The sequence below is a fragment of the Schistocerca gregaria genome, chromosome 6, assembly GCF_023897955.1.
Source record: "Schistocerca gregaria isolate iqSchGreg1 chromosome 6, iqSchGreg1.2, whole genome shotgun sequence".
Taxonomy (NCBI): domain Eukaryota; kingdom Metazoa; phylum Arthropoda; class Insecta; order Orthoptera; family Acrididae; genus Schistocerca; species Schistocerca gregaria.
The window spans coordinates 451241787-451267137 of record NC_064925.1 but is presented as its reverse complement, the minus strand read 5'-3'; the positions used below and the strand labels follow the sequence as shown (position 1 = coordinate 451267137).

The 25351-nt window shown below is 44.2% G+C and overlaps 1 protein-coding gene across 1 annotated transcript in view; it reads left to right on the top strand.

The window, feature by feature from the left end:
- The window catches only part of LOC126278326 (uncharacterized), a 1364175-nt gene that overhangs the window by 406227 nt on the left and 932597 nt on the right, over positions 1–25351 (top strand). Inside the window, exon 2 of the mRNA XM_049978346.1 lies at positions 21276–21427. Within this exon, the coding sequence (XP_049834303.1) occupies positions 21276–21427 (152 nt within the window). The remainder of the gene's footprint in view (positions 1–21275; positions 21428–25351) is intronic.

Here is a 25351-nt window from a genome sequence, read left to right as displayed (position 1 = left end):
CAACAGTCTCGTATCACTAGCAGTCGAGATGACAGGCATCTTATCCGCATGGCAGTAACGGATCGTGCAACCACGCTCGATCCCTGAGTCAACAGATGGGGACTTTCGCAAGACAACAACCATCTGCACGAACAGGTCGACGACGTTTGCAGCAGCATAGACTATCAGCTCGGAGACCATGGCTACGGTTACCCTTGACGCTGCATCACAGACAGGAGCGCCTGCGATTGTGTACTCAACGACGAACCTTGGTGCACGAATGGAAAAACATCATTTCTTCCGATGAATACAGGTTCTGTTTACAGAATCATGATTTTCGCATCCCTGTTTGGCGACATCGCGGTGAACACGCATTGGAAGCGTGTATTCGTCATCGCCATACTGGCTTATCACCCCGCGTGATGGTATGGGGTGCCATTGATTACACGTCTCGGTCACTTCCTGTTCGCATTGACGGCACTTTAAACAGTGAACGTTACATGTCAGATGTGTTATGACCCGTGGCTGTATCCTTCTTTCGATCCCTGTGACAGCCTACATTTCAGCAAGATACTGCACGACCGCATGTTGCACGTCCTGTACGGGCCTTTCTGGGTACAGAAAATGTTTGACTGCGGCCCTGGCTAGTACATTCTCCGGATGTCTCATCAATTGAAAACGTCTGGTCGATGGTGGCCGAGCATCTGACTCGTCACAATGCGCGTCTTGATTAACTGTGGTATTGTGTTGAAGCTGCATGAGCAGCTGTACCTGTACACGCCATCCAAGCTCTGTTTGACTCAATACCCAGGCGTATCAAGGCCGTTGTTACGGCCAGAGGTGGTTGTTATGGGTACTGATTTCTCAGGCTCTTTGTACCCAAATTGCGCGAAAATGTAATCACATGTCAGTTCTAGTATAATATATTTGTCCAATGAATACCCGTTCATCATCTGTATTTCTTCTTGGTGTAGCAATTTTAATGGCCAGTAGCGTAGGATAACGGTTATTTGTGGCATCTGTGCCAAAAAGCACAATGCTGGTACATGCAAAACTGTTTTGTATCACACCGTTAAATCGTTAAACGTACATTGTTGAACATGTAGCTCTCCAGCAGACCACCCCTACGTGTTCACTTGTTGACCCAATGACATTGTCACTACGATTTCAGTGGGTACGGGATCATCGGGATTCGACCATCGACCAATGGAAAGTATCGGATCTTCGGGTGAATCACATTTTGCTACACAAGGTCGTTGGTCATTTCCACAAACGGTGTCATCTAGGTGAACGGCGGCTCGAAACGTGCAGCGTCGCGTCACAGACGCAAGCTGGAGGGAGCAGTGTTGTGTTATGGGAGACATCCTCCTGCGCTTGCATGCAGCCTTTGGTAGTACATCTACATCTACATTTATACTCGGCAAGCCACCCAACGGTGGCGGAGGGCGGCGGAGGGCACATTACCTCCCTTTTCTGTTCCAGACGCGTATGGTTCGCGGGATGAACGACTGCCGGAAAAACTCCGTGCGCGCTCGAATCTCTCAAATTTTACATTCGTGATCTCCTCGGGAGGTATAAGTAGAGGGATACCTCATCCAGAAACGCACCCTCTCGAAACCTGGACAGCAAGCTACACCGCGTTGCAGAGCCCCTCTCTTGCAGAGTCTGCCACTTGAGTTTGCTAAATATCTCCTTAACGCTGTAACGCTTACCAAATAACCCTGTGATGAAACGCGCCGCTCTTCTTTGGATCTTCTCTGTCTCCTCCGTCAACCCGATCTGGTACTGATCCCACACTGATGAGCAATACTCAAGTATAGGTCGAACGAGTGTTTTGTAAGCCACCTCATTTGTTGATGGACTACATTTTTTAAGGACTCTCCCAATGAATCTTAACCTGGTGCCCGCCTTACCAACAATTAATTTTATATGATCATTCCACTTCAAATCGTTCCGCACGCATAGTCCCAGATATTTTACAGAAGTAACTGCTACCAGTGTTTGTTCCGCTATCATATAATCATACAGTAAAGGATCCTTCTTTCTATGTATTCGCAATACATTACATTTGTCTATGTTAAGTGTCAGGTGTCAGTTGCCACTCCCTGCAAGTGCCTATCCGTTGCAGATCTTCGCTGCAATTTTCTAATGTTGCAACTTCTCTGTATACTAGAGCATCATCCGCGAAAAGCCGCATGAAACTTGCGACACTATCTACTAGGTCATATATATATATATATATATATATATATATATATATATATATATATATATATATATATATATATATATATATATAGTGAAAAGCAATGGTCCCATAACACTCCACTGTGGCACGCCAGAGGTTACTTTAACGTCTGTAGACGTATCTCCATTGAGAACAACATGCTGTGTTCTGTTTGCTAAAAACTCTTCAATCCAGCCACACAGCTGGTCTGATACTTTGTTTATCAGGCGACAGTGCGGAACTGTATCGAACGCCTTCCGGAAGTCAAGGAATATGGCATTTACCTGGGAGCCTGTATCTAGTATTTTATGGGTCTCATGAACAAATAAAGTCAGTTGGGTCTCACACGATCGCTATTTCCGGAATCCATGTTGATTCCTACAGAGTAGATTCTGGGTTTCCAGAAACGATATGATACGCGAGCAACAAACATGTTCTAAAATTCTACAACCGATCGATGTCAGAGATATAGGTCTCCAGTCAGGTCCAGTGGACTTTCCTCTGTTGAGTGATTTCATTTGCTTTTCTATTTCTTTGACGCTTATTTCGATGTCAGTCATTTTTTCGTTTGTGTGAGGATTTAGAGAAGGAATTGCAGTGCCGTCTTCCTCTTCCATCAACTTTGAAAAAAAGGTTTTTAGTATTTCAGCTTTACGCGTGTCATCCTCTGTTTCAATGCCATCGTCATCCCGGAGTGTCTGGATGTGCTGTTTCGAGCCATTTACTGATTTAACGTAAGACCATAACTTCCTAGGATTTTCTGTCAAATCGCTACATAGAATTTTACTTTCGAATTCACTGAACGCTTCACGCATAGCCCTCCTTACCTTAACTTTGACATCGTTTAGCTTCTGTTTGTCTGAGAGGTTTTGGCTGCGTTTAAACTTGCAGTGAAGCTGTCTTTGCTTTCGCAGTAGTTTCCTAACTTTGTTGTTGAACCACGGTGGGTTTTTTCCCATCCCTCACAGTTTTACTCAGCACGTACCTGTCTAAAACGCATTTTAGGATTGCCTTGAACTTTTTCCATAAACACTCATCATTGTCAGTGTCGGAACAGAAATTTTCGTTTTGATCTGTTAGGTACTCTGAAATCTGCCTTCTATTACTCTTGCTAAACAGATAAACCTTCCTCCCTTTTTTTATATTCCTGTTTACTTCTATATTCAGGGATGCTACAACGGCCTTATGATCACTGATTCCCTGTTCTGCACTTACAGCGTCGAAAAGTTCGGGTCTGCTTGTTATCAGTAGGTCCAAGATGTTATCTCCACGAGTCGGTACTCTGTTTAATTACTCGAGGTAATTTTCGGATAGTACTTGAAGACACACTGACAGCTGCGAACCACCTACATCCGTTCATGCTTGATGTCTTCCCCAATTTCGATGTCTTCTTTCACCAGTATAATAGTCCGTGTCTCGGAACCAGAACCGTGCTACAGAGGTTTGAGGAGTATTATAATGAATTTACGTTGATGTCTCGGTGACAAATTTGCCTGATGTAAATCCTATAGAACTCATTTGGTTCGCTATCGGGCGGCATCACAGCGTACTTAAATCAGCGACCCGTTACTTACATTATTGGAACTATCATCATCAATCTGCATAATAGTCACCTGTGGGCTACAGACCATCCTCAGGGAATAGTTGAGGCATCTCATCTGTATCGGTTCAGCATCCATGTGTGGGCAGCAACTCTTGTATACCACATACTTGAACCGATTATTATCCCAGAACGCCTCAACTGAGGAACTTACCTGGGCTTCCTGCAGAATACTCTGCCTGGGATGCTTGAGGGTGTCCGAGAAGTCTTTCCCTGATTACATAAATTGATAACTCAGGCTAGAAGTAAGATACAAATATGAAACTGGTGTCTAATTGTTTACAAGCTATCAAAGTTTTTTTCACACATCAGTAAACTTCCACATGAGCACCCTTGGTAGCACGTAGCACATCTAGGCGATATTCAATTTTCGTCCACACATTAGCCAACATCGATTCAACGACTGTGGTTATCCGTTGCCGCAGGGTTTCAAGATCTGGTACATGTGTTCTGTAGACCTCGTCCTTGACATAACCCCAACAAAAGAAGTCTAATGGGGTTATGTCAGGAGAGCGTAGAGGCCAAACCGTTGGCCCATCACGACAAATCCATCGCCCAGGAAAGGTCATATCGAGATAGGCACTGACGTCCAAACCCAAATGAGGCGGTGCACCGTCTTGCTGAAATAAGACATCGGGGTGATACTGAAGCAGCTGAGGAACAGCATACAGTTGCAACATGTCCAGATACACTGCAGATGTGATGGTAGCCTCAGCGAAGAAGAATGGCCCGATAATTCGATCGTGCAATAGCGCGCACCAAACATTCACCTTTGGACTGCCTCTGGTGCAGTCCATAACCTCGCCAGGGGGTTGCGAAACCCAAATGCGCCCACTATGGCGATTCACAATTCCACTGACAAAAAAGGTCGCTTCGTCGGGAAAGGCAATTCGTCTGAGATAACCATCATCGTCCTCAATACGTGATAGCATTTCGACCGCAAAGTCATATCGACGTGTACTGTCACTGGGCAACAAGGCCTGAACGATTTGCACTTTGTATGCACGAAACAATAAACGTTTGTGTAAAATGTCATGGAGAGAGCTTTTTGGCATCTGTAATTCACGTGAGCCCCTGTGCACAGGTTTCTTCGGATTTCGCAGAAAAGACTACCTTACAGCTTCCACCCTGTCTGTTGAGGTTCTTGGTCGACCAGACCTCGGAAGGTCAGCAACCCATCTTGTGTTCTTGAACTTCTCATACTTAGCTTTTGACATCAGGTGGATTCCTTCCATATGTTGTCTGGAAGTGTCTCTGCCCTGTGGTCGGTGATCGTGTCTCATTGTACCACAGGACACACTGTGCCTTCTCCTGATTGGTTAACATGGCTTCTTGCGCACTGCACCTCATCCACTTCTTACATACTGCGAACCTAAAACAGAAAAAAAACTTTGATAGTTGTAAACAATTCGACACAAGTTTCATATTTGTATCTTACTTCTAGCCTGAGTTATCAATTTATGTAATCAGGGAAAGTCTTTTCGGACACGTTGTATCTTTGGCAATACGACAGGTTACGTGGTTTCCGCATGGCGGAATACCACCCAACTTCCGCATTACAGTTCGCCAGCACCTCGACAACACCTTCCCACCATGTTAGATAGTATGCGGGGACCCTGTAGCTCGGCCTGCTAGATCATCGGACATAAGCCCCTTGGATTTTTACCTCTGGCGGCATCTGAAAATCGTTGTTTCTGCTGAATCAGTTCCTGATTGCAGACCGTTCAACAGTGTGTTTAAGATGGCTATGATACTATTTGAAGAGAGAGCAGAACATGAAAAAGTGTACCTCCGAACACATGCATCGCATCCCATGGAGGCCACATTGAACATCTGTTGTGACATAGACGCGATGCAGCTATGTACTGTGTCCTAGGGCGGTTTGCTGTCGTTGCACACCCACTATACATTTACAGACACATGTTTGTAGCACCTTTTTTCCTCCATTTCCAATCAGGAATCCATTCCTGCAGTTTTTCGGTTTCACTGATGTTTACCATGTATGCAATATTTATATAGATTCATCTCAGTGTCATGATTACGCTGGTATGATTATGTTTGTGAGATGACAAACCACCGAATTATAACAGAATTGAGAATGTTTGAATGTCGCTGTATTCAAAAAAGTGACTAACACTGCCATTATACACTTTTCCTACATTGCTCCTTTAACGCCGCCAGCCAGAAGCGCATCCTGGCCGCCAGTTTCCTTGGGGAAAACCATCTGTTACCTGCTACTGGCTGTCAATTTGTCGGCGTACTTGAGGCCGTCCTCCAAGGTCCACCATGGGGGCTAAATATCACCTCCAACGTCTTAAACTTTATCCTGGTCGAGTTTTCCGCAGCATTTCACCCATCTTACAAGCTAATATGTTGTCCGATTGTTCTTGGAATATATGCTCACGCGGTCTCGTGATGCACAGAGCCTCTCTTGTGGCATCTGCCACTGAAGTTTGTTAAGCATATCTGTACCGCTCTGGCAACGAGTAAACAATCACGTGACGAAACGTGGCGTTCATCGTTGCATCGTCTATCTCTTCTATTAAGGATACGTAGTAGTTTTCCAGTTCCATATTATGTGCAGAAGGGTACTTATTTCTTTCACGCACTATCTCCTTTACTGTTCTGTAGTTTGTCACAGATGATGAAGAATATTTTCTAAGCAATTTCCAAGTATTTTGAACAATTTAGGGACCATAGAAGCTTATGAAAAACAATAAAGTTAATGCACAAGATTTTCTAAAATGCTTCTTCAAATTGAGCTACCATTTAACCTAACAACACAATATGTGAAGTAGACCAAATTATGAGTATGACACGATAGCTGAGATGGAAGTCGTATTTAATTCCAAACATCAATGATGTTAACCTGATAAAAATATCATGTGTTTAAATTTTTAGATAGTTTTTCTAAATAAAAAGTTTATTTCTTTACACCCTAATTGAATCTGCATAAATTTTAGATCTAATAGACAGAAGCAGACAATTGTAAGTTGCAGAAGAAATATTAGCGTGCTGTTTTATAAACTTCAGAAGATATGTATACCTAAATTCTGAAGAATACAACTTGCAGGAAATTGCGAATAAAGATTTGATTCATATGAAAATTGTATCTCTGAATCTTCCTGAAGCATGGTCTTCACCATCCTGTATTTCTTTGTCTTCAAGCTTGCTGTTGGTATTTCATTTAGCACTTCTCGTTTGTCTGGCGAATTTGTATTATTTATATGTATGGCCACGTAACTAAACAAAAAGAGCTATGACATTCGTTTTTGTGCCATGATATTATTAGGGATGGAAACACTTGTCCCGTAAGTAAATTCATAATTCCTTAAAAGAGACTTTATCTGCCTAACTATAGAATTCTGCACTTAATTCATCATTACGTTTAAAATACAGGGGCCTTGCGATACAATTTCATAGTCGATTATCGGTTATTGAAGCATCTTCTTTGATAAAGGTAGTGGCGAAATGTGAACAATGTGGTGGTGTAGACTGCCCGGAAGTAACGGAACAACAAAGTAGTAGGAAGGGTTAAGCATCCACTATAAACAGCATCGCTGTTAACATTAAAACGCCAGCCGCTGTGGCCAAACGGTTCTAGGCGCTTCAGTCCGTAACCGCGCTGCTGCTACGGTCGCAGGTTTGAATCCTGTTTCGGGCATGGAAGTGTCTGAGGTCATTAGGTTAGTCAGGTTTAAGTAGTTCTAAGTCTAGGGGGCTGATGACCTGCTGAATTAGCAGCAGCCGCGTCTAGTGCGGAGGAATGACGACTTGTAGCCGTTGAGAGTAAAAGGTTGAACGCAATAAAGTTTCACTAGCGTTGTTGAGACTTCACAGGTTTCCAACAGCTATCCTGACTTCAAGCTGAGAGCGTGATTTTGAACCACAGCAACAATTCTCACAGTGTATTTAAACTTGATTGTCTTAAGGAGCAAATGAGTTCAGTACAGTAATCAAGCCGTAGTCTCAGTAAATTACAGAAAGTTTACATGACTAGGTTCGGTGAAGCTCGTTCACCATTATGAAATGGAATAAGTATGAAATAAATCTGCTATTAACCTGAAATATAAGTAACATCTAACAACACCTTTGTCATAGGAAACAATGCTGTGAATTTATCATGTTAAATGAAACCCCGTTGTGTCGTAACGAAAAAGAAGCAACATCATTGCAATTAATCGTTGTTGTGGAACCTTGATCTAAACAGAACATTAAAATCTTAACGTTATAAATTTTAGATTAAGATCGGTGTTGGTCAGTTACATGCACAACAAATCTGACAAGTGAAAATCTTGTCTTATTAGTCTTATAAATTCTGCTGTCATTCTGAAACATACATTGCTCAAGTATGTGATGGAACCATTAACTGAAGTATCAGAGCGCACCTTGATGAAGTTAACGAAATAATATCCATGCATGTTTACTGTAAATTATTGTTTTCTATATATATTGTCTCCAAACCAACTGGTCAACTCTGAGAGCCACGTTCATTTTTGCAGTTATTTTATGCAGTGTTGCTTGTCTATTAGCACTGGCAGCTCTACGCAAACGCCGCTACTGCTCTCGGTCGTTAAGTAAAGATCGCGGGCGACTGCGTTGGCCGTGGCGAGAGGCAATGTCTGAAATTTGGTATTCTCGGCACACTTTTAACTATCGCTCTTGGAATATCTAATTCCCTAACGATTTCCGATATGGAATCTTCCATGCATCTAGGTCCAAATAATATTCTGCGTTCATAATCTGTTAATTATTGTCGTGTGATCGTAATCACGTCGGAAACTTTTTCACATGGATCGCCTGAGTACAAATGACAGCCCTGACAATGGACTGCCCTTTTGTACCTTGTGTACGCGATACTACAGCTATCTGTACATGTGCATATCGATTTTTTGTCACTTCAGTATAAAGAGTGACGTTCGTACTACATTAGTATGCTGTGTTCCTGATATTATCTCTGTCTGTCTTCTTCCGTTAAGAGCGACGTGTCGACTTTTGTCTAAAAGGAAGTCCCGAGGCCAGTCACAAACCTGGCCCGACACTTGGTAGCGTATTTCAGGTAGATTTGAACACTGCATCAACATCATGTCGTATTAGAACAGCGCGGAAGCGGTGTTGTACGAACTCTTTTTGCAAACGTTGGCCGAACGCGGCAACATTCTTTGCACATCGAGCAGAAATACAAGAGCCGACGAGTTTTTGTTCCAAGGCGCAGTGGTTCGGCGTCCCGTCCGCAGGTTTGGGCTGTACAAAGAGAAGAGCGCGGGGTCCAAGGACTGGGAACGAGTGGAACGGCCGCTGCTGGGCCGGCAATTGACTCTGGCACAAACAGCGCTCCAAAAAGCATTTCGCGCATTCCTTGGCTCGGCTGGCGGCAGGCGGTGGGCGCTCCGCGACCGCAAATACGCGCGCCGCTGCGGCGCCGGACAGGTGTCGTCACTTTCGCTAGCCAGCCACGCGCACTTGTCGTTCTCGCTGATGTCTCTACCGTAGTCTGCAAGCTCTCTCCTGTACTACTATATATTCACGGTGATGAGTTCGTTATTGGCAACAAAGTACGACGGAGGATACGAAAGTGACGCAAAGTAATTTCTTTTTCCACTGGTATCGCAGCTGGAATGTTGAAATGTCACGAAGACGTACACTGAACCGTCGAAGGAACTGGTACAAACATGCGTATTCAAGTACAGAGATATGAAAACAGGCAGAACACGTCGCTGCGTTTGGCAACGCCTATGTAATACAACAAGTGCCTGGCGCAGTTGTGAGATCGGTTCTGCTGCTACAGTGGCTGGTTATCAATATTTAACTGAGTTTGAAATTGGTGTAATAGTCGGCGCACAAAAGATGGACACAACATCTCCAAGGTGGCGATGAAGTGAGGATTTTCCCATACGACCATTTCACGAGTGTACTGTGAATATCAAGAATCCGGTAGAACAACAAATCTCCAACATCGCTGAGGCCGGAGAAAGATCCTGCAAGAACGGGACCAACGACGACTGAAGAGAATCGTTCAACGTGACAGAAGTGCAGCCACTCCGCAGATTGCTCCAGATTTCAATGTTGGGCCATCAACAAGTATCGGCGTGCGAACCATTCGCCGAAACATCGTCGATATGGGATTTCGGAGCCGAATTCCACTCGTATACCCTTGATGACTGCACGACACAAAGGTTAACGCCTCGCCTGGATCCGTCAACAGCTACATTGGTCTGTTGATGACTGGAAACATGTTCCCTGGCCGGATGAGTCTCATTTCAAATTTTATCGAGCAGATGGACGCGTACGGGGATGGAGAGAAATTCGGGAATCCATGGACCCCGCATGTCAGCGGGGGACTGTTCAATATGGTGGACTTCTGTAATGGCGTGGGGCGTGTGCAGTTCGAATGATATGGGATCCCTGATAAGTCTAGATACGATTCTGACAAGTGCCACGTAAGTATGCTCCTATCTAACCATCTGCGTCCATTCATGTCCATTGTGCATTCCGACGGTCTTAGGCAGTTCCAGCAGGACAATGCGACACCCCACACGTGCAGAATTGCTGCAGAGTGTCTCCAGGAACACTCTTCTGAGTTTAAACACATCCGCTGGCCACCGAACTCTCCAGGCATGAAAGGTATTGAGCTTATCTGGGATGCTTTGGCAAGTTCAGAAGAGATCTCCACCCCCTCGTACTCTTACGAATTTAAGGACAGCCCTGCAGGATTCATGGTGTCTATTCCCTCCAGCATTAGTCAAGTCCAGGCCACGTCGTGTTTCGTCACTTATGTGTGCTCGCGGGGGTTTACACGATATTAGGCAGGTGTACCAGTTTCTTTGGCTCTTCAGTGTAGTTTGAAATTTGTGCTACAGAGGATGCTTTGTTTTCAAGTGCAACTGTAGCGTGAAAAACCTAAACTACGAAACAAACATGGCGCGCATGTTGCTGTCGTCAATTTATGAAGAGCAGCTTAGTGCCGTATTTGTTTGCCAGACAGCACAGACCGAGTCAAATTAACAGGCACATTCGTAGCATGTATGGCGACGACAGTATGGACCGCAGGAATGCCGCCAGGTGGTGTTTATTCTTCCAAGGGGGCTGTGTGAACCTTAGTGATTCGCCACGTTCCGGGCGGCCGGTAACAGCTGTTACCCCGCAGAATGTCAGAGTCATTGACGCAAAAAGTTTGAACAACTCGCGTCTGCAGCTACAAACTTTATCGCAACAGAAGACAATTTCTTTGTTACGGTGTACGACACATTGAAATATCGTTAAGAGAGTGATCGCTGGATGCTAACAACCGACAAGCAACCCCAACGGCCAGCGAATGATGACAGGCCGGCCGGAGTGGCCGCGCGGTTCTAGGCGCTACAGTCTGGAGCCGAGCGACCGCTACGTTCGCTGGTTCGAATCCTGCCTCGGACATAGATGTGTGTGATGTCCGTAGGTTAGTTAGGTTTAATTAGTTCTAAGTTCTAGGTGACTGATGACCTCAGAAGTTAAGTCGCATAGTGCTCAGATCCATTTGAACCATTTTTTTTTTTTGAATGATGACAAGCTTGGGTCTGTCAAAGCGTTACGCCGCAGAAGGGCATGACGTTCTGAAAAGAATCGTCACTGGTGATGAGTCGTGGGCGTACCACTACACGCGCGAAACCAAGCAGGTCTCTAGGGAGTGGAAATACGCTGGTTGTCCACTACGAAAAAAATTAAGATTGACTCAGTCTGCTAGGAAAATGCTTTTGACAGTGTTCTGGGATATGCACGGTGTGTTATTGGTGGAGTATGCTGATCACTGCACCACTGTGAATACTGCAGCCTATATTAAAACTTTGGTTAAGTTCTGAGTATCCTTCATTACAAACGCCACAACATTAATGCTGACGGTGTCAAACTTTTTCATGACAAAGCTCGCCCTAGAAAATTGTGTGGGAGGCATTCCAGCATCCTCCACACAGTGCTGGCCTTGTACAGCCGGAGTCTCATCTGTTTAGTTCCATGAAGAAATCCCTGGCCGGTCATCGCTTTGCGACAAATGCGGAAGTGAAATTAGCAGTCCACAGTTGGCTGTACTCCAAGCAAACCGACTTCTATGAACAGGGAATATTGAAACTGGTACCACGATGGAAGAAATGTGTTGAGAACGATGGTGACTATGGAGAAAAGTAGGTAAATGACGTAATCTCATTTGTGTTTTTTTTGTTTTGTTTTGTTACCTATTAAACTTTTGGTAATAAAATTATTGTCCGTTACCTTCCGACCTTCCCTCGTAGTAAACAAAACCGGACTTCGAAAAGTAAGTTATACACAATATAACACAGTTCCGTTAGGACAGTGGCTATGAAAAACGAAAGCATTCGATTATGTTCCAAAGTCGTTGTATTTATTCAGACTAGTATCTCCGCGTTTTAAAAGTTTTTGAACCAGAAACATTAGTCTTTTTCTTTTTTTTTTGGGGGGGGGGGGGATTGCATTTACTACTGCCGTACAATTCTCTTCGATGTCCTCGCATATTAATTGTGTTATTTGACTGCCAACTTCCATCTGCGGAAGAAGATGTCGGCTGGGGCCAAATCCGGTGAGTACGGCCGGTGATCCAGGACTGCGATCCATTTGCGGGCCAAAACGAGCACACAGTCTTCAATTTATGGGCTGGGTCATTGTCGTCGAGGAATGACCAGGAACGTGCATCTCGGTTTTCGTGTCGAATTCGATTGAACTGTCGCCCACAAACGATGGAGGACTCAAAAAGTTTCATATTGCCTCGTTGCTCCACCGCCATTTTCTGACAAGTGTCAGTACTGTTATATTTGCGGACAGAATGCTTGCAGCAGTGAAGCTACCTTCTATACGGCTGTAGTTGAACCTTTAAGGATCGTAATGCCAAAACCTCGCCACGAGTTAGCATTGCTGTTTGGAATTTCACACGAGCCGTCCTAAAGGAAATGCGTACATTGCGTGATAAGAGTAGCACACAAGGAGAAGAGGGTAAACGTTCTGATAGACACAGGTTTGCAATGGTTCGGATAACAGATGCGTCGCAGTATGTGAATGAAACCGTACTCCCAAGTTGAAGTGTTTGGAACAGTTCAGTTCTTGAAACTCCATGGAATATTAAAACTGTGTGCTGGACCGAGACTCGAACTCAGGACCTCTGTGTTTCGCGGGCAAACAGCCAGGAAGTTTCACAACAGCGCACACTCCACTGCAGAGTAGAAATTTCATTACAGTACAATTTCTGTCGGAAAAATGTTTAAAACTGCGCTGAATCTGCTGCAGCAGAGACAACAATGTGATTTTAGTGGGGGAAAAAACAATAAACAAGAACATTGCTGATGTCGATGAAGTAGTCGAAACAAAAAAAATTAAGCAAGAAACAAAGTATGGATCCCACTTCCTATCTTGTAATAGAAGAATAACAACGTCGACTACCAGCAGTCGAGGTGCACCGCTGTTGCGACTGGTGTTGTGGATCCCTACAAGTCCGGGCGACGTATCTAAATGCACTCTGCTCGGTGGTGCACCGACTTATAAGGCGGATGGATCTTCTGGGACTATTTTCGATCACATGAGTGGTGTAGGAAAATAGTCCACTGGTTGATCGCGACCTCTGGCGCTGCTGTCGATCCGCGGTGCTCGGATAGCGGGCTGAGACCCGAGGCTGTGTTTTCGTCTCCGGCATCGGCTTCGTTCGCACCATTTTGGTTTCACTCGCTATGATGAAGGCTCAGCCCCATCTCTCTTGTGTCATGCGGGATGCCTATGTCGCAGGCGGACTGGACGTAGGCTGCAAATTGCACGCGGATTCACAGCAAAATTCTGTTGGTACACGACCAAAAAGGCAATGTCGTGTCGAGCCGTAGTCAAAATTTTGACCAGGCCATCTCAGATATGGCTGGTGGTAATAAGGGAGGAAGGCCATCGAGACCGAACACAGACGAACGTTTCCAGACAACCGAGGGACTGATTCGTAGCTGTTTTAGATTTTCCAACGTGACGACGTTCACTCGGCGCTTCTCGAATGCCTCCTTGACCAATGAGCGGAGTTGTATGGTAGAGGAACTGAACGATTGGTGCAACGTTCCGAGTGCCACAGACACTTGGTGACTATGATGAAAAATAATGTCAAATATCTCTGTCACTTTGAAGTATAGTGAAGCATTCCATAAACATTACGTGGTCTATCATAATAATGTATAACGTACACTGCAGTAAATACTGTAACCAGCCACAACTTTTCTTGAAATAATTTTATTATACCATTACTATCTTCGGGCTTGAACGCATTATCAGACTGTTGCGTTGACGTCTTTACAAGTTTTACATTTGTGTCCTGAAATTTTACAAAAGATTTTACATTTTCGTCCTAAAATTTAACAAAATACTTGTAATTACAACATTTTTACACTTACATCTGCTTTATACATTTTACTTATTTCCTTTACAGAGCGGCATAAAAATTTGCTGAATTTTGGGACGATATTGTAAAATCTTTTGTAAACTATGCATCAGAAAAAATTTGTTATATTTTAGGACACAAATGTAAAACTTGCAAAGACGTTAACGCTACCATTTGACTGTGGACCCAGGCCCGTAACTAAAAATGGCATGATAAAATCATTTCAAGAAAATTTGTGGCTGGTTGCAGTATTCATTACAGGGTAATTTACGAAAACAGCTGCGGTATGCTCCAACCAAAATGGATAAAATAATTTACAACTTACTTAGTTACGAGCGAACTTACAAGAAAGTTGTATCTGTTCGAGTATTATTAACATATTTGAATACGGTATCACTAGCGCGACGGTAGGCGACTCTTAGTGTGTGTTGATTATTCCATGGCACTGCAAATCCAGGGTTATTGCGTGCTTGGTTTATGAATTTGAGTTTCTACACCACCTGGCATTGCTAGAGAGTTTCGGAGCAGATACAACAATAAAATTGGACTCATATTAAGAACTCATATTTAGAACTATTATTATATGCCTCGCAGACGTAAATCTGATTTAGTTCTAAGAAAACTCAATCTGCGACATATTACTCGAACCCAACAAACCTCAGAGCAATCTATTGCCCGCCAGAACTTGAAAGCAGAATGTCAGGAGGCCTTCAGAGCTACAGAGGCATCAGGACAGTCACACAAGCGCCCGTCGTATTTTAGACGCCGAGCTTCGAACGTCTCTTACAGCTTCCAAGACGCTTGAAGACCCACAACGACGGTGACATTTAAAGTCTGTGCTACAAACGGAGAGTCGTACCTTTACATGTGGAACGTGGGAGGCTATTGGTGAGACTGCATTTGATTGTGATCTACTAACCGACTATGTTAATCATACATTAGTCATCATAGGGGTATCCATCAAGTATGTAGGCACTATAACGCATTAAAATGAAAGGGTGAAACGGTTGATATATGTTGTTATGGTGGCAAAATCTCACATCCAGTACTAGGTAAGCCAGAGAAACTCCTAAAAATTCTACTTCTGCACGAATCTAATGAATCGAGGCATTTAAAACAAAATATAACTAGAAAATATAATGCATGCTTTTAGATTCAACATTCAGCAAAACAATAGAAAGACACTCATATTGTACATAACATCGGAACTGCATGTATTTTTTATAAATACGTCTCTGCACCACTATATATAGAGACATCTCGAAAAATTACTTGCTTACTACTGATACGTGAGTGAAGCACCAGGTAACAGCTGGTATGAGATCAATTATATGCAATTACTCCTTTTGAGCTGTCACTTACTATTTACAGTTAGTTTTACGGCATCAGCTCTTATTATGCAACATTACCATTGTTTGCACAACATTACTTTATTGCTTTCGCCACTTAGTTAATAATTGTTCGATAATTCTCCTATTAGGTCATCACTCTTGTCCTTTTCCCTCAGAATTCTGTTGAAACCTGGTTAATTATCCCAGTATTTCTACAGCAAGCCCATATCTCTTGCCGTCGTTCACATTAGGTTTCACTTCTCTCGGCATCCGAGGCTGCCCTGCTCACGTGTTCAGTGTTCTGACGCTACCTGCCCGTACCCTCTACAAGTTTCGGGACCCTGCATCGCACGGTATGCTCGCCACAGATTGCACCATTGCATCCTAGGCGCTTCAGTCCGGAATCGCGCTGCTGCTACGGTCGCAGATTCGAATCCTGCCTCGGGCATGGATGTGTGTGATGTCAAATGGCTCTGAGCACTATAGGACTTAACATCTGAGGTCATCAGTCCCCTAGAACTTAAAACTACTTAAACATACCTAACATCAAACACATCCATGCCCGAGGCAGGATTCGAACCTGCGACCGTAGTGATCGAACGGTTCCAGACTGAATCGTCTAGAACCGCTCGGACACTCAGGCCTGCTGTATGTGATGTCCTTAGGTTGAGTTACCTTTAAGTAGTTCTAAGTCTAGAAGACTGATGGCCTCAGATGTTAAGTCCTAGAGAGCCATTTTTGCACCATTGCGTGCCTTAAGTCAAATGTATAAACGCATAACGCCTAAATAATCATTTAAAAACGATTTTGTACTTGAGACAGACTTATCTTACTAAGTATTAACGTATTATTTAGATCTATCCTGGTCTTATAACGTAGTGTGTCCTTACTGTCAATAACTTAATATCCCAAGCAAAAAAGTAATTAGTCATTCAGATTGGAGCATTACAATAAGCAATGTGAATGTAGTGAAATGTACAGGCAATAGCGAGATACAGAAATAGTGGAAAGACAAGGAACGTTTACATTTTAGCGATGACATAATTTTAACCAGACATATTTGACCGACAGGTTTTGTAGCGGTCACAGAATTACTATCCGTCGTTATTTAAGCCGAGTTTATGGCCGCTACATATGGAAAGTAATGCAATAGGCTGCTAAATTTTCTACGAACAAAAGACAGAGACCTATCACTGAACTTAAGTATAAGCGTTCACAGAAGTGTTATGCAGCTATCTAGAAAACTATTGACTGAACTAAAATGCCACTGACGATGAAATATTTAACTATAGTTTTTTAATGTCCCCATAAATGACAAACACAGGTTTGGAATGGACAACAGATGTAGCTTCAATAAAAGTCTGACACAATCTAGGCTTTTGTCTATGTAGCTAAGTTAAATAAAGACTACGAAATCATTGCCACTATAAATAAGACGAGAATGCGTCGTCTGTTTTAGATCAAAAGGCGATATCGGAAACAATGGAGTAACGATTTGGAGTAAGGAGTGCTATGTTAGTGATTAGATCAGTAACAGTGGCAACATTTACGATAACAACAAGAGTACGATATTTGGTCGATATCTAACCCTGAAGTATCTCGGGTTTCTTAGAGGATATGGATGCGAGTTATCATGACACTTTCTTCTTTAATCGCTAATAAAGTGACTGAATTTCATTGTGAAAACGTCACTGCAACGCTGTAAATATGTTTCATACTCATGTTTCCTGTTAGTTTTGTATCAGCTAGTAGACTAAATACGCTGTGAAATACGGGGTGCTGTAGGTGATGCTAATTACGCTCCTGCTGTGGCATTGGACCAAAACACACGAGACAAAAGCAACATTCTTTTCACTTTGTTTTTAATTTTGTTTCATTGATAGAGTTAAGCATTTTAGCGCTTTATTGGAAAGAGAGATAACTCGCATATGCGCTGAAGTTTGTTGTGGTTTTCAGTTCAGAGACTAGTTTGATGAAACTTACCGTGGTAGTCTATCTCGTGCATAATTATTGCAGCCTAAACCAATCGATGTGTTGAAAAGTTGGTCTTTTTGATTCTACACTTTTCTTCATTGCCAAATTAACTATTTCTTTCATCTTTTGGACGGTGAAGCTCTTTTTACTTTCCGTGGTTGCAAAAATAGAACGTAGATAATTCAGGCTTATATAAGATATGAGTTGTTTGTTTTGTTTTATCCACAAGTATCTGCACATGTGTGCTATCTTTAGCGTGTTTTTGTTTATTGATCTGTCTAAAACGTTATTAAGTCTTTATAACATCTCATTTCTTATAAAAACCTGGCGTAAGCCAATACTGTATAGAAAAGAGTGGCAATGAGACGTAAATATACACATATAGCTGAAAGCCTATGGTACACAGAGTACATAACTAAGCTATGAAATGTTACGTGTTTACAATGTGATGGAAATTAGACTTATAATACTATTTTGGAAGTTAAGGTGTAATCACGGAAGTCAGAAACGGCCTGAAAAGCTTGTAAGGCTGTTGCTCGATAGGTTGTGCTAACAAATCATTGTTAAGGGAAGGAATACGATTCTTTTCGCAGTTTCCGCGTTAATTAACATCGAAGTTAGCAAAGAAGGCAATTGCGAGAGAAAATTAAAGCTGCTTGCCACATACAATTTGTGTCATTTGTTCTCATAGCGTAGATGATGGCACGCGAGACTCCTCAGCCTGTGCCTCGGGTTCGATCCTTACTGCCGTCCCACGTCCTATGTTTGTATCACTCTGTATTCTATTTTACGAAACCAAAAGAAGAACACGTTTGGCAACTCCATCTCTGCCAGGACGCTCGAATTTGCACGCTAACTTCAATGCCAGTTCAGTCGGAAACGGAGCAACGTATTCAATTATTTCTTAGCACATCGTACCGTGCAACACCCTTATTGCTATTCGTCATTAGACGGACTGCGGTCTGATAGATTGCCCCAGCTGGAAGTTAAAAAATACTTCCTGAACACCTCGCAGACTGACCTAAAAATTAACTATGTTGTTCGCAGTCGATGACTAGGTACAGAATTGTACCTTCATGGGAGACCTGCGTTAACTGATAAGCAAAATAATGGAACAGTGAACGTTGTAAGTTAAGTAGTTGAGGTCTCATATTAGAGTTTTGAGCTTAGTTCCTGTGCTTACAGAAAGGTGATAATGAATTAAGAATGGGTGTGCCTTTTTTGCAGGCACACAAATTATTGTTTTGTTTTATCGCCCGAACATATTTCACCACAGTTGTGGCATTCTCAGTGGTGTTTCTATTATAATTTTCCTGGAATACATAAAGACAAGTTATTTTAAGGTTAAGGAATATGATACATGAGATTTTGTTGTAATTTAATGCACTTTATTTTGTATTTTAGATTGTATGTGTCCCCTGGCTGCAAAATTAGCATCAGAAGAAAATTACTACATCCAGAAAGCTACCACACAGTGATAAAATGTTATTAATGACCGAACAGTACTATGTAACAAAACACTATTCAACCCCCAAAACTAATTCCCCCCCCCCCCCCCCCCTTTCCCCGCACACACATACACACACAAAAGGGCAGATTCAAAGTTTCGGACGTTAAACTAAACCGAAACAGGAAACAAACAACAGTCAAAAGCACATGAGAGATGTAAATTATTGCAGTGAAACCTGTTTACAAGCCACAGCAACATAACAGGAAGCGGTATTTACAAACGAACAGTCAATGTACAAAACACAGTTCAATGAACAAACAAACTACACGAAATATTTCGGTATATCCGAGCTTTACAAAACTTTATTCGATGTCCACAGGCTCAACTAAGCTACACAAAATCTCGTTGGATACACACAGCAAAAGACTAGAAAAATACTGCAATGGTAAGGACAGAAACGAGCATATGCTACGAATTTTTGCCAGTATATACATTTCAAATATTGGATAATAGACAAAACATCGATCCAGACAGTTTTCTAACATTCCTCGTGTTTGTAAATGACATGGTGTCCTAATTTAGACCTGTGGCCGAGTTTCGTTGGCAGCCACAGGATACACACAATGCAAAATAAAAAATAAAGTGCACATACAATTTAAATGGCGACGGAATCTGATGCATCGTTTCCCTTAACCTATATATAATTTGCATGTATGTGTTTCAGGAAAATAATAATAAAAAACTCACTGAAGGGGGCACAACTGTGGTGCAACATGTTTGGGTCATTAAAATAGCTACATTACGAAGATAACGTGCTACAGACGCGAAATTTAACCGACAGGAAGCAGATGCTGTGATATGCAAAAAAATTGGTTTTCAGAGCATTCACACAAGGTTGGCACCGGTGGCCACACCTACGACGTACTGACATGACGAAAGTCTCCAACCGATTTCTCATACACAGACAGCAGTTGGCTGGTGAAACGTTGTTGTGATGCCTCGTGTAAGGAGGAGAAGTGCGTACTATCACGTTTCCGACTTTGATAAAGGTCAGATCGTTTCCTACCGCGATTGCGGTTTATCGTATCGCGACATTGCTGCTCGCGTTCGTCGAGATCCAATGACTGTCAGCAGAATATGGAGTCGGTGGGTTCAGGAGGGTAATACGGAACGTTGTGCTGGATCCCAACGGCCTCGTATCACTAGCATCTTATCCGCATGGGTGTAACGGATCTTGTAGCCAAGTCTCTATCCCTGAGTCAACAGATGGGGACTTTTGCAAGACGACAACCATCTGCACGAACAGTTCGACGACGTTTGCAGCAGCATGGACTGTCAGATCGGTGCCCATGGCTGCGGTTACCCTTGACGCTGCATCACAGCCAGGAGCGGCTGCGATGGTATACTCAACGACGAACCTGTGTGCACGAATGGCAAAAAGTCATTTTTTCGGACGAATCCAGGTTCTGTTTACAGCATCACGATGGTCGCATTCGTGTTTGGCGACATCACAGTGAACGCACATTGGAAGCGTGTATTCGTCATCGCCATACTGGCGTATCTTGTGTGATGGTATGAGGTGCCATTGGGTACACGTCTCGATCACCTCGCGTTCGCATTGACGGCACTTTGAACTGTGGACGTTACATTTCAGATGTGTTTCGACCAGTGGCTCTACCCTTCATTCAATCCGTGCGAAACCCTACATTTCAACAGGATAATGCACGACCGCATGTTGCAGGTCCTGTACGGGCCTTTCTGCATACAGAAAATGTTCGACTGCTGCCCTGGCCAGCACATTCTCCAGATCTCTGACCAATTGAAAAGACTGGTCACTGGTGGCCGAGCAACTGGCTCGTCACAATACGCCAGTCACTACTCATGATGAACTGTGGTATTGCGTTGAAGACGCATGGGCAGCTGTACCTGTACACGCCATCCGAGTTCTCTTTGACTCAATGCCCAGACGTATCAAGGCCGTTATTAGGGCCACAGTTGGTTGTTCCGGGTACTGATTTCTCAAGTTCTATGCAGCCAAATTGCGTGAAAATGTAATTACATGTCAGTTCCAGTGTAATCTATTTGTCGAATGAATACCCGTTTATCAGATGCATTTCTTCTTGGTGTGGAAGTTTTAATGGCCAGTAGTGTAATATTTCCATTTGCCTAAAGGTGGGCTCATCCTTTATTCATTATCGCGAACATTTTAAGATGTGAACGTAATAGTCAACATCCGCGCCCTCTGTACAGAAAATGAGCGTCCGTTTCGCTCGCAGCTCTGGAAATGCCGGCAGGACACGTGTAGCTGAGCGCGTGTCGTGTTGCAGAGAGCCGGCACCCGCGGCGCGCGCGCCCGGAGGACCTGGCGGACTCGTCGGCGTCCAGCGAGGAGGTGGACGACGACGGCCGCGTCTACAAGAACCCCCGCAACTCGCCGTCGCCCGTCTGCCCGCGCGACGAGGAGCGCGCCACGCTGCTGGTGAGTACACGCCGCGCCTCTTTATTTCTTACCTAAAAATTCATTTCCTCTCTTTCAGGTACAGGACGAGTCCGTGTACGTTTCATCACATAGTGTACGAAACTTCCTGGCAGATTAAAAACGTCTGCTGGGCGGATGGTCGATCCTGGAAGGGTTGAATTTCGCAGCCAAGTACTCTACTTTCATACGAGTGCACACTCCGCTGCAGAGTGAAACTTCATCCTGGAATCAGTGCCCCAGGCTGTGGGTACGACAGGTCTCTACAGTATCCTTTCTTATAGGAGTGTTAATCCTGCAAATTACCCAGAAGAACCCGTGAGAAGTTTGCAGGATGGGAGATGGGCGGCAGCTGAAATAAGGCTGCGAGGACGGGTGATGCATCGTACTTGGGTGGTTCAGTCGACAGAGCACTTGCCCGCCAAATACAAAGGTCTCAGGTTCGATTCCTGGCCCGGCATACAGTTTTAATCTGTCAGGAAGTTTCATTATACACTCCTGGAAATTGAAATAAGAACACCGTGAATTCATTGTCCCAGGAAGGGGAAACTTTATTGACACATTCCTGGGGTCAGATACATCACATGATCACACTGACAGAACCACAGGCACATAGACACAGGCAACAGAGCATGCACAATGTCGGCACTAGTACAGTGTATATCCACCTTTCGCAGCAATGCAGGCTGCTATTCTCCCATGGAGACGATCGTAGAGATGCTGGATGTAGTCCTGTGGAACGGCTTGCCATGTCATTTCCATCTGGCGCCTCAGTTGGACCAGCGTTCGTGCTGGACGTGCAGACCGCGTGAGACGACGCTTCATCCAGTCCCAAACATGCTCAATGGGGGACAGATCCGGAGATCTTGCTGGCCAGGGTAGTTGACTTACACCTTCTAGAGCACTTTGGGTGGCACGGGATACATGAGGACGTGCATTGTCCTGTTGGAACAGCAAGTTCCCTTGACGGTCTAGGAATGGTAGAACGATGGGTTCGATGACGGTTTGGATGTACCGTGCACTATTCAGTGTACCCTCGACGATCACCAGAGGTGTACGGCCAAAGTAGGAATCGCTCCCCGCAGCATGATGCCGGGTGTTGGCCCTGTGTGCCTCGGTCGTATGCAGTCCTGATTGTGGCGCTCACCTGCACGGCGCCAAACTCGCATACGACCATCATTGGCACCAAGGCAAAAGCGACTCTCATCGCTGAAGACGACACGTCTCCATTCGTCTCTCCATTCACGCCTGTCGCGACACCACTGGAGGCGGGCTGCACGATGTTGGGGCGTGAGCGGAATTCGGCCTAACGGTGTGCGAGACCGTAGCCCAGCTTCATGGAGACGGTTGCGAATGGTCCTCGCCGATACCCCAGGAGCAACAGTGTCCCTAATTTGCTGGGAAGTGGCGGTGCGGTCCCCTACGGCACTGCGTAAGATCCTACGGTCTTGGCGTGCATCCGTGCGTCGCTGCGGTCCGGTCCCAGGTCGACGGGCACGTGCACCTTCCGCCGACCACTGGCGACAACATCGATGTACTGTGGAGACCTCACGCCCCACGTGTTGAGCAATTCGGCGGTACGTCCACCCGGCCTCCCGCATGCCCACTATACGCCCTCGCTCAAAGTCCGTCAACTGCACATACGGTTCACGTCCACGCTGTCGCGGCATGCTACCAGTGTTAAAGACTGCGATGGAGCTCCGTATGCCACGGCAAACTGGCTGACACTGACGGCAGCGGTGCACAAATGCTGCGCAGCTAGCGCCATTCGACGGCCAACACCGCGGTTCCTGGTGTGTCCGCTGTGCCGTGCGTGTGATCATTACTTGTACAGCCCTCTCGCAGTGTCCGGAGCAAGTATGGTGGGTCTGACACACCGGTGTCAATGTGTTCTTTTTTCCATTTCCAGGAGTGTATACACAATTTTTTTCATTATAAACCTGCATTATGCATAGAACATGAGGAAGGTCTTTAAACTAATATGGCCCACAACCCTCTTCACAATTCACGTACAAATATGCACAGCTAATAAAATATACACAGTACTAGTCCGCCAGCTTAGCCGGATGGTGATGTGCTTGCCTCTCATGCAGCGTGCCCGGGTTCGATTCCCTGCCGGTTTGGAGATTTTTCTCCGCTCGTGGACTGGGTGTTGTGTTGTCCTCATCGTCATTTCATCCTCATCACCGGCACACGAGTCGCCCAGCGTGGCGTCGTCTGAAGTAAGACTCGATCTGGGCCGCCGAACTTCCCCGGGTGGGGCCTCCCGGCCAGCAATGCCATGCGATCATACACAGTACTACGTCTTTTAGGAAAGCTAAGCAATGGTTTGTTAGTAAATGAAGTTAAACACTTTCTGGAGCGTTTACAATTGGGATTAGGAATCGGATCCTAAGACGGGTGAGGTGATACAGGTCAAAGATATAAACCTCACTCGTGTTATATTAGTAGACACGTTTGCTGCAAACACTTTACGAAAAACTGATTCAAGTCTAATATTACAATTACAAAGATTTACAGTACCTGGAGGGGGCTTTGATCAGATTTAAGTAACTGTGGCTTTTCATACGACATACTCTTCGAAACCTCTTCTTGGCAGCCGAATTATAAATCACCACGTTCAATATTTTGACCATGGCTGCGCTACAGCAACGGTTACAGAACAGCAGGAATAAAAGACAGCCGACCAGTTGCAATAAATGGAGGTTTTAAAATGACGTTGACCACAGTTTCGATGGATTTAAACCCGTCTCCTTCAGAAGGACAAACATGCATACAATGCAATAACTTATAATAAAAACGGCACGCACCTGTGTTCGGTGCCTATCAGAAGCTTCTCTCTACAACTAGTGTAAGAATATCACAGACAACATGGTACGTATCACCATAGGGCAAGTAGCACTTACAAACTTGACATTAGCAATCCATTCAGTAAATGCTGCCTCCACATGACATGCTTTTTACCGTTCTGTATGCCGGCCGCGGTGGTCTCGCGGTTCTAGGCGCGCAGTCCGGAACCGTGCGATTGCTACGGTCGCAGGTTCGAATCCTGCCTCGGAAATGGATGTGTGTGATGTCCTTAGGTTAGTTAGGTTTAAGTAGTTCTAAGTTCTAGTGGACTAATGACCACAGCAGTTGAGTGCCATAGTGCTCAGAGCCATTTGAACCATTTGAACCGGTCTGTATGTCAATGTAAAAACTAAGGTCCCTGGAATCAAGGGCTTGTCCCATTAGTAAAACCAGTCACTTAGAATAATAGACTCTGTTAGTAGCTACATGCCGACTGAGGGAGCGTGAGAGCGCTGATACCAGAAAAACAAGTCCTGAGGAGCATGCGCCGATAAACATGTACGCTGAACGGTCAACAAGCGTAAGAACATTCAAATTACTAGCAGAAATGCATCACGCAAATTAACGAGTATAGAATAATATTTACAAAAAGACAATCAAATGTAGTATACTGGCATAAACCAAGATCCTTACTGGACTCTCAGTAAAGTATCATACGGAAATAGTGATATCTGTGCATCAGTACGTTATTACAAGCATAAGGACAGCAATGATAATAATATCACCTACAGTACTCCATCGTACGGGAAGTAAAACTGCCAGTGCATATACAAAAAGCAATTAAACATAATGACAGTAAAGAGCAAAACTTCCTAGGTCTCTGAATAGTGTCAGACGTAACAAAAGTTGGTAGTATCAACAACCTAGTACAATATGAACTGACAATCAAAACTGTATGCACAGAAATTGTATAATAGAATTTTGAGGAAGTGAACCACTCACGAAGGCTACCGGCAGTCGTAGGAAGATTTTTTGCGAACAGTATGGGTTTGAAACCATCGAAAACTTGTCTACAAGCAAGCTGCAGCTGGTCATCTAGTAAATTCCCATCTTTGCCACCAACATGTTTACAGATCT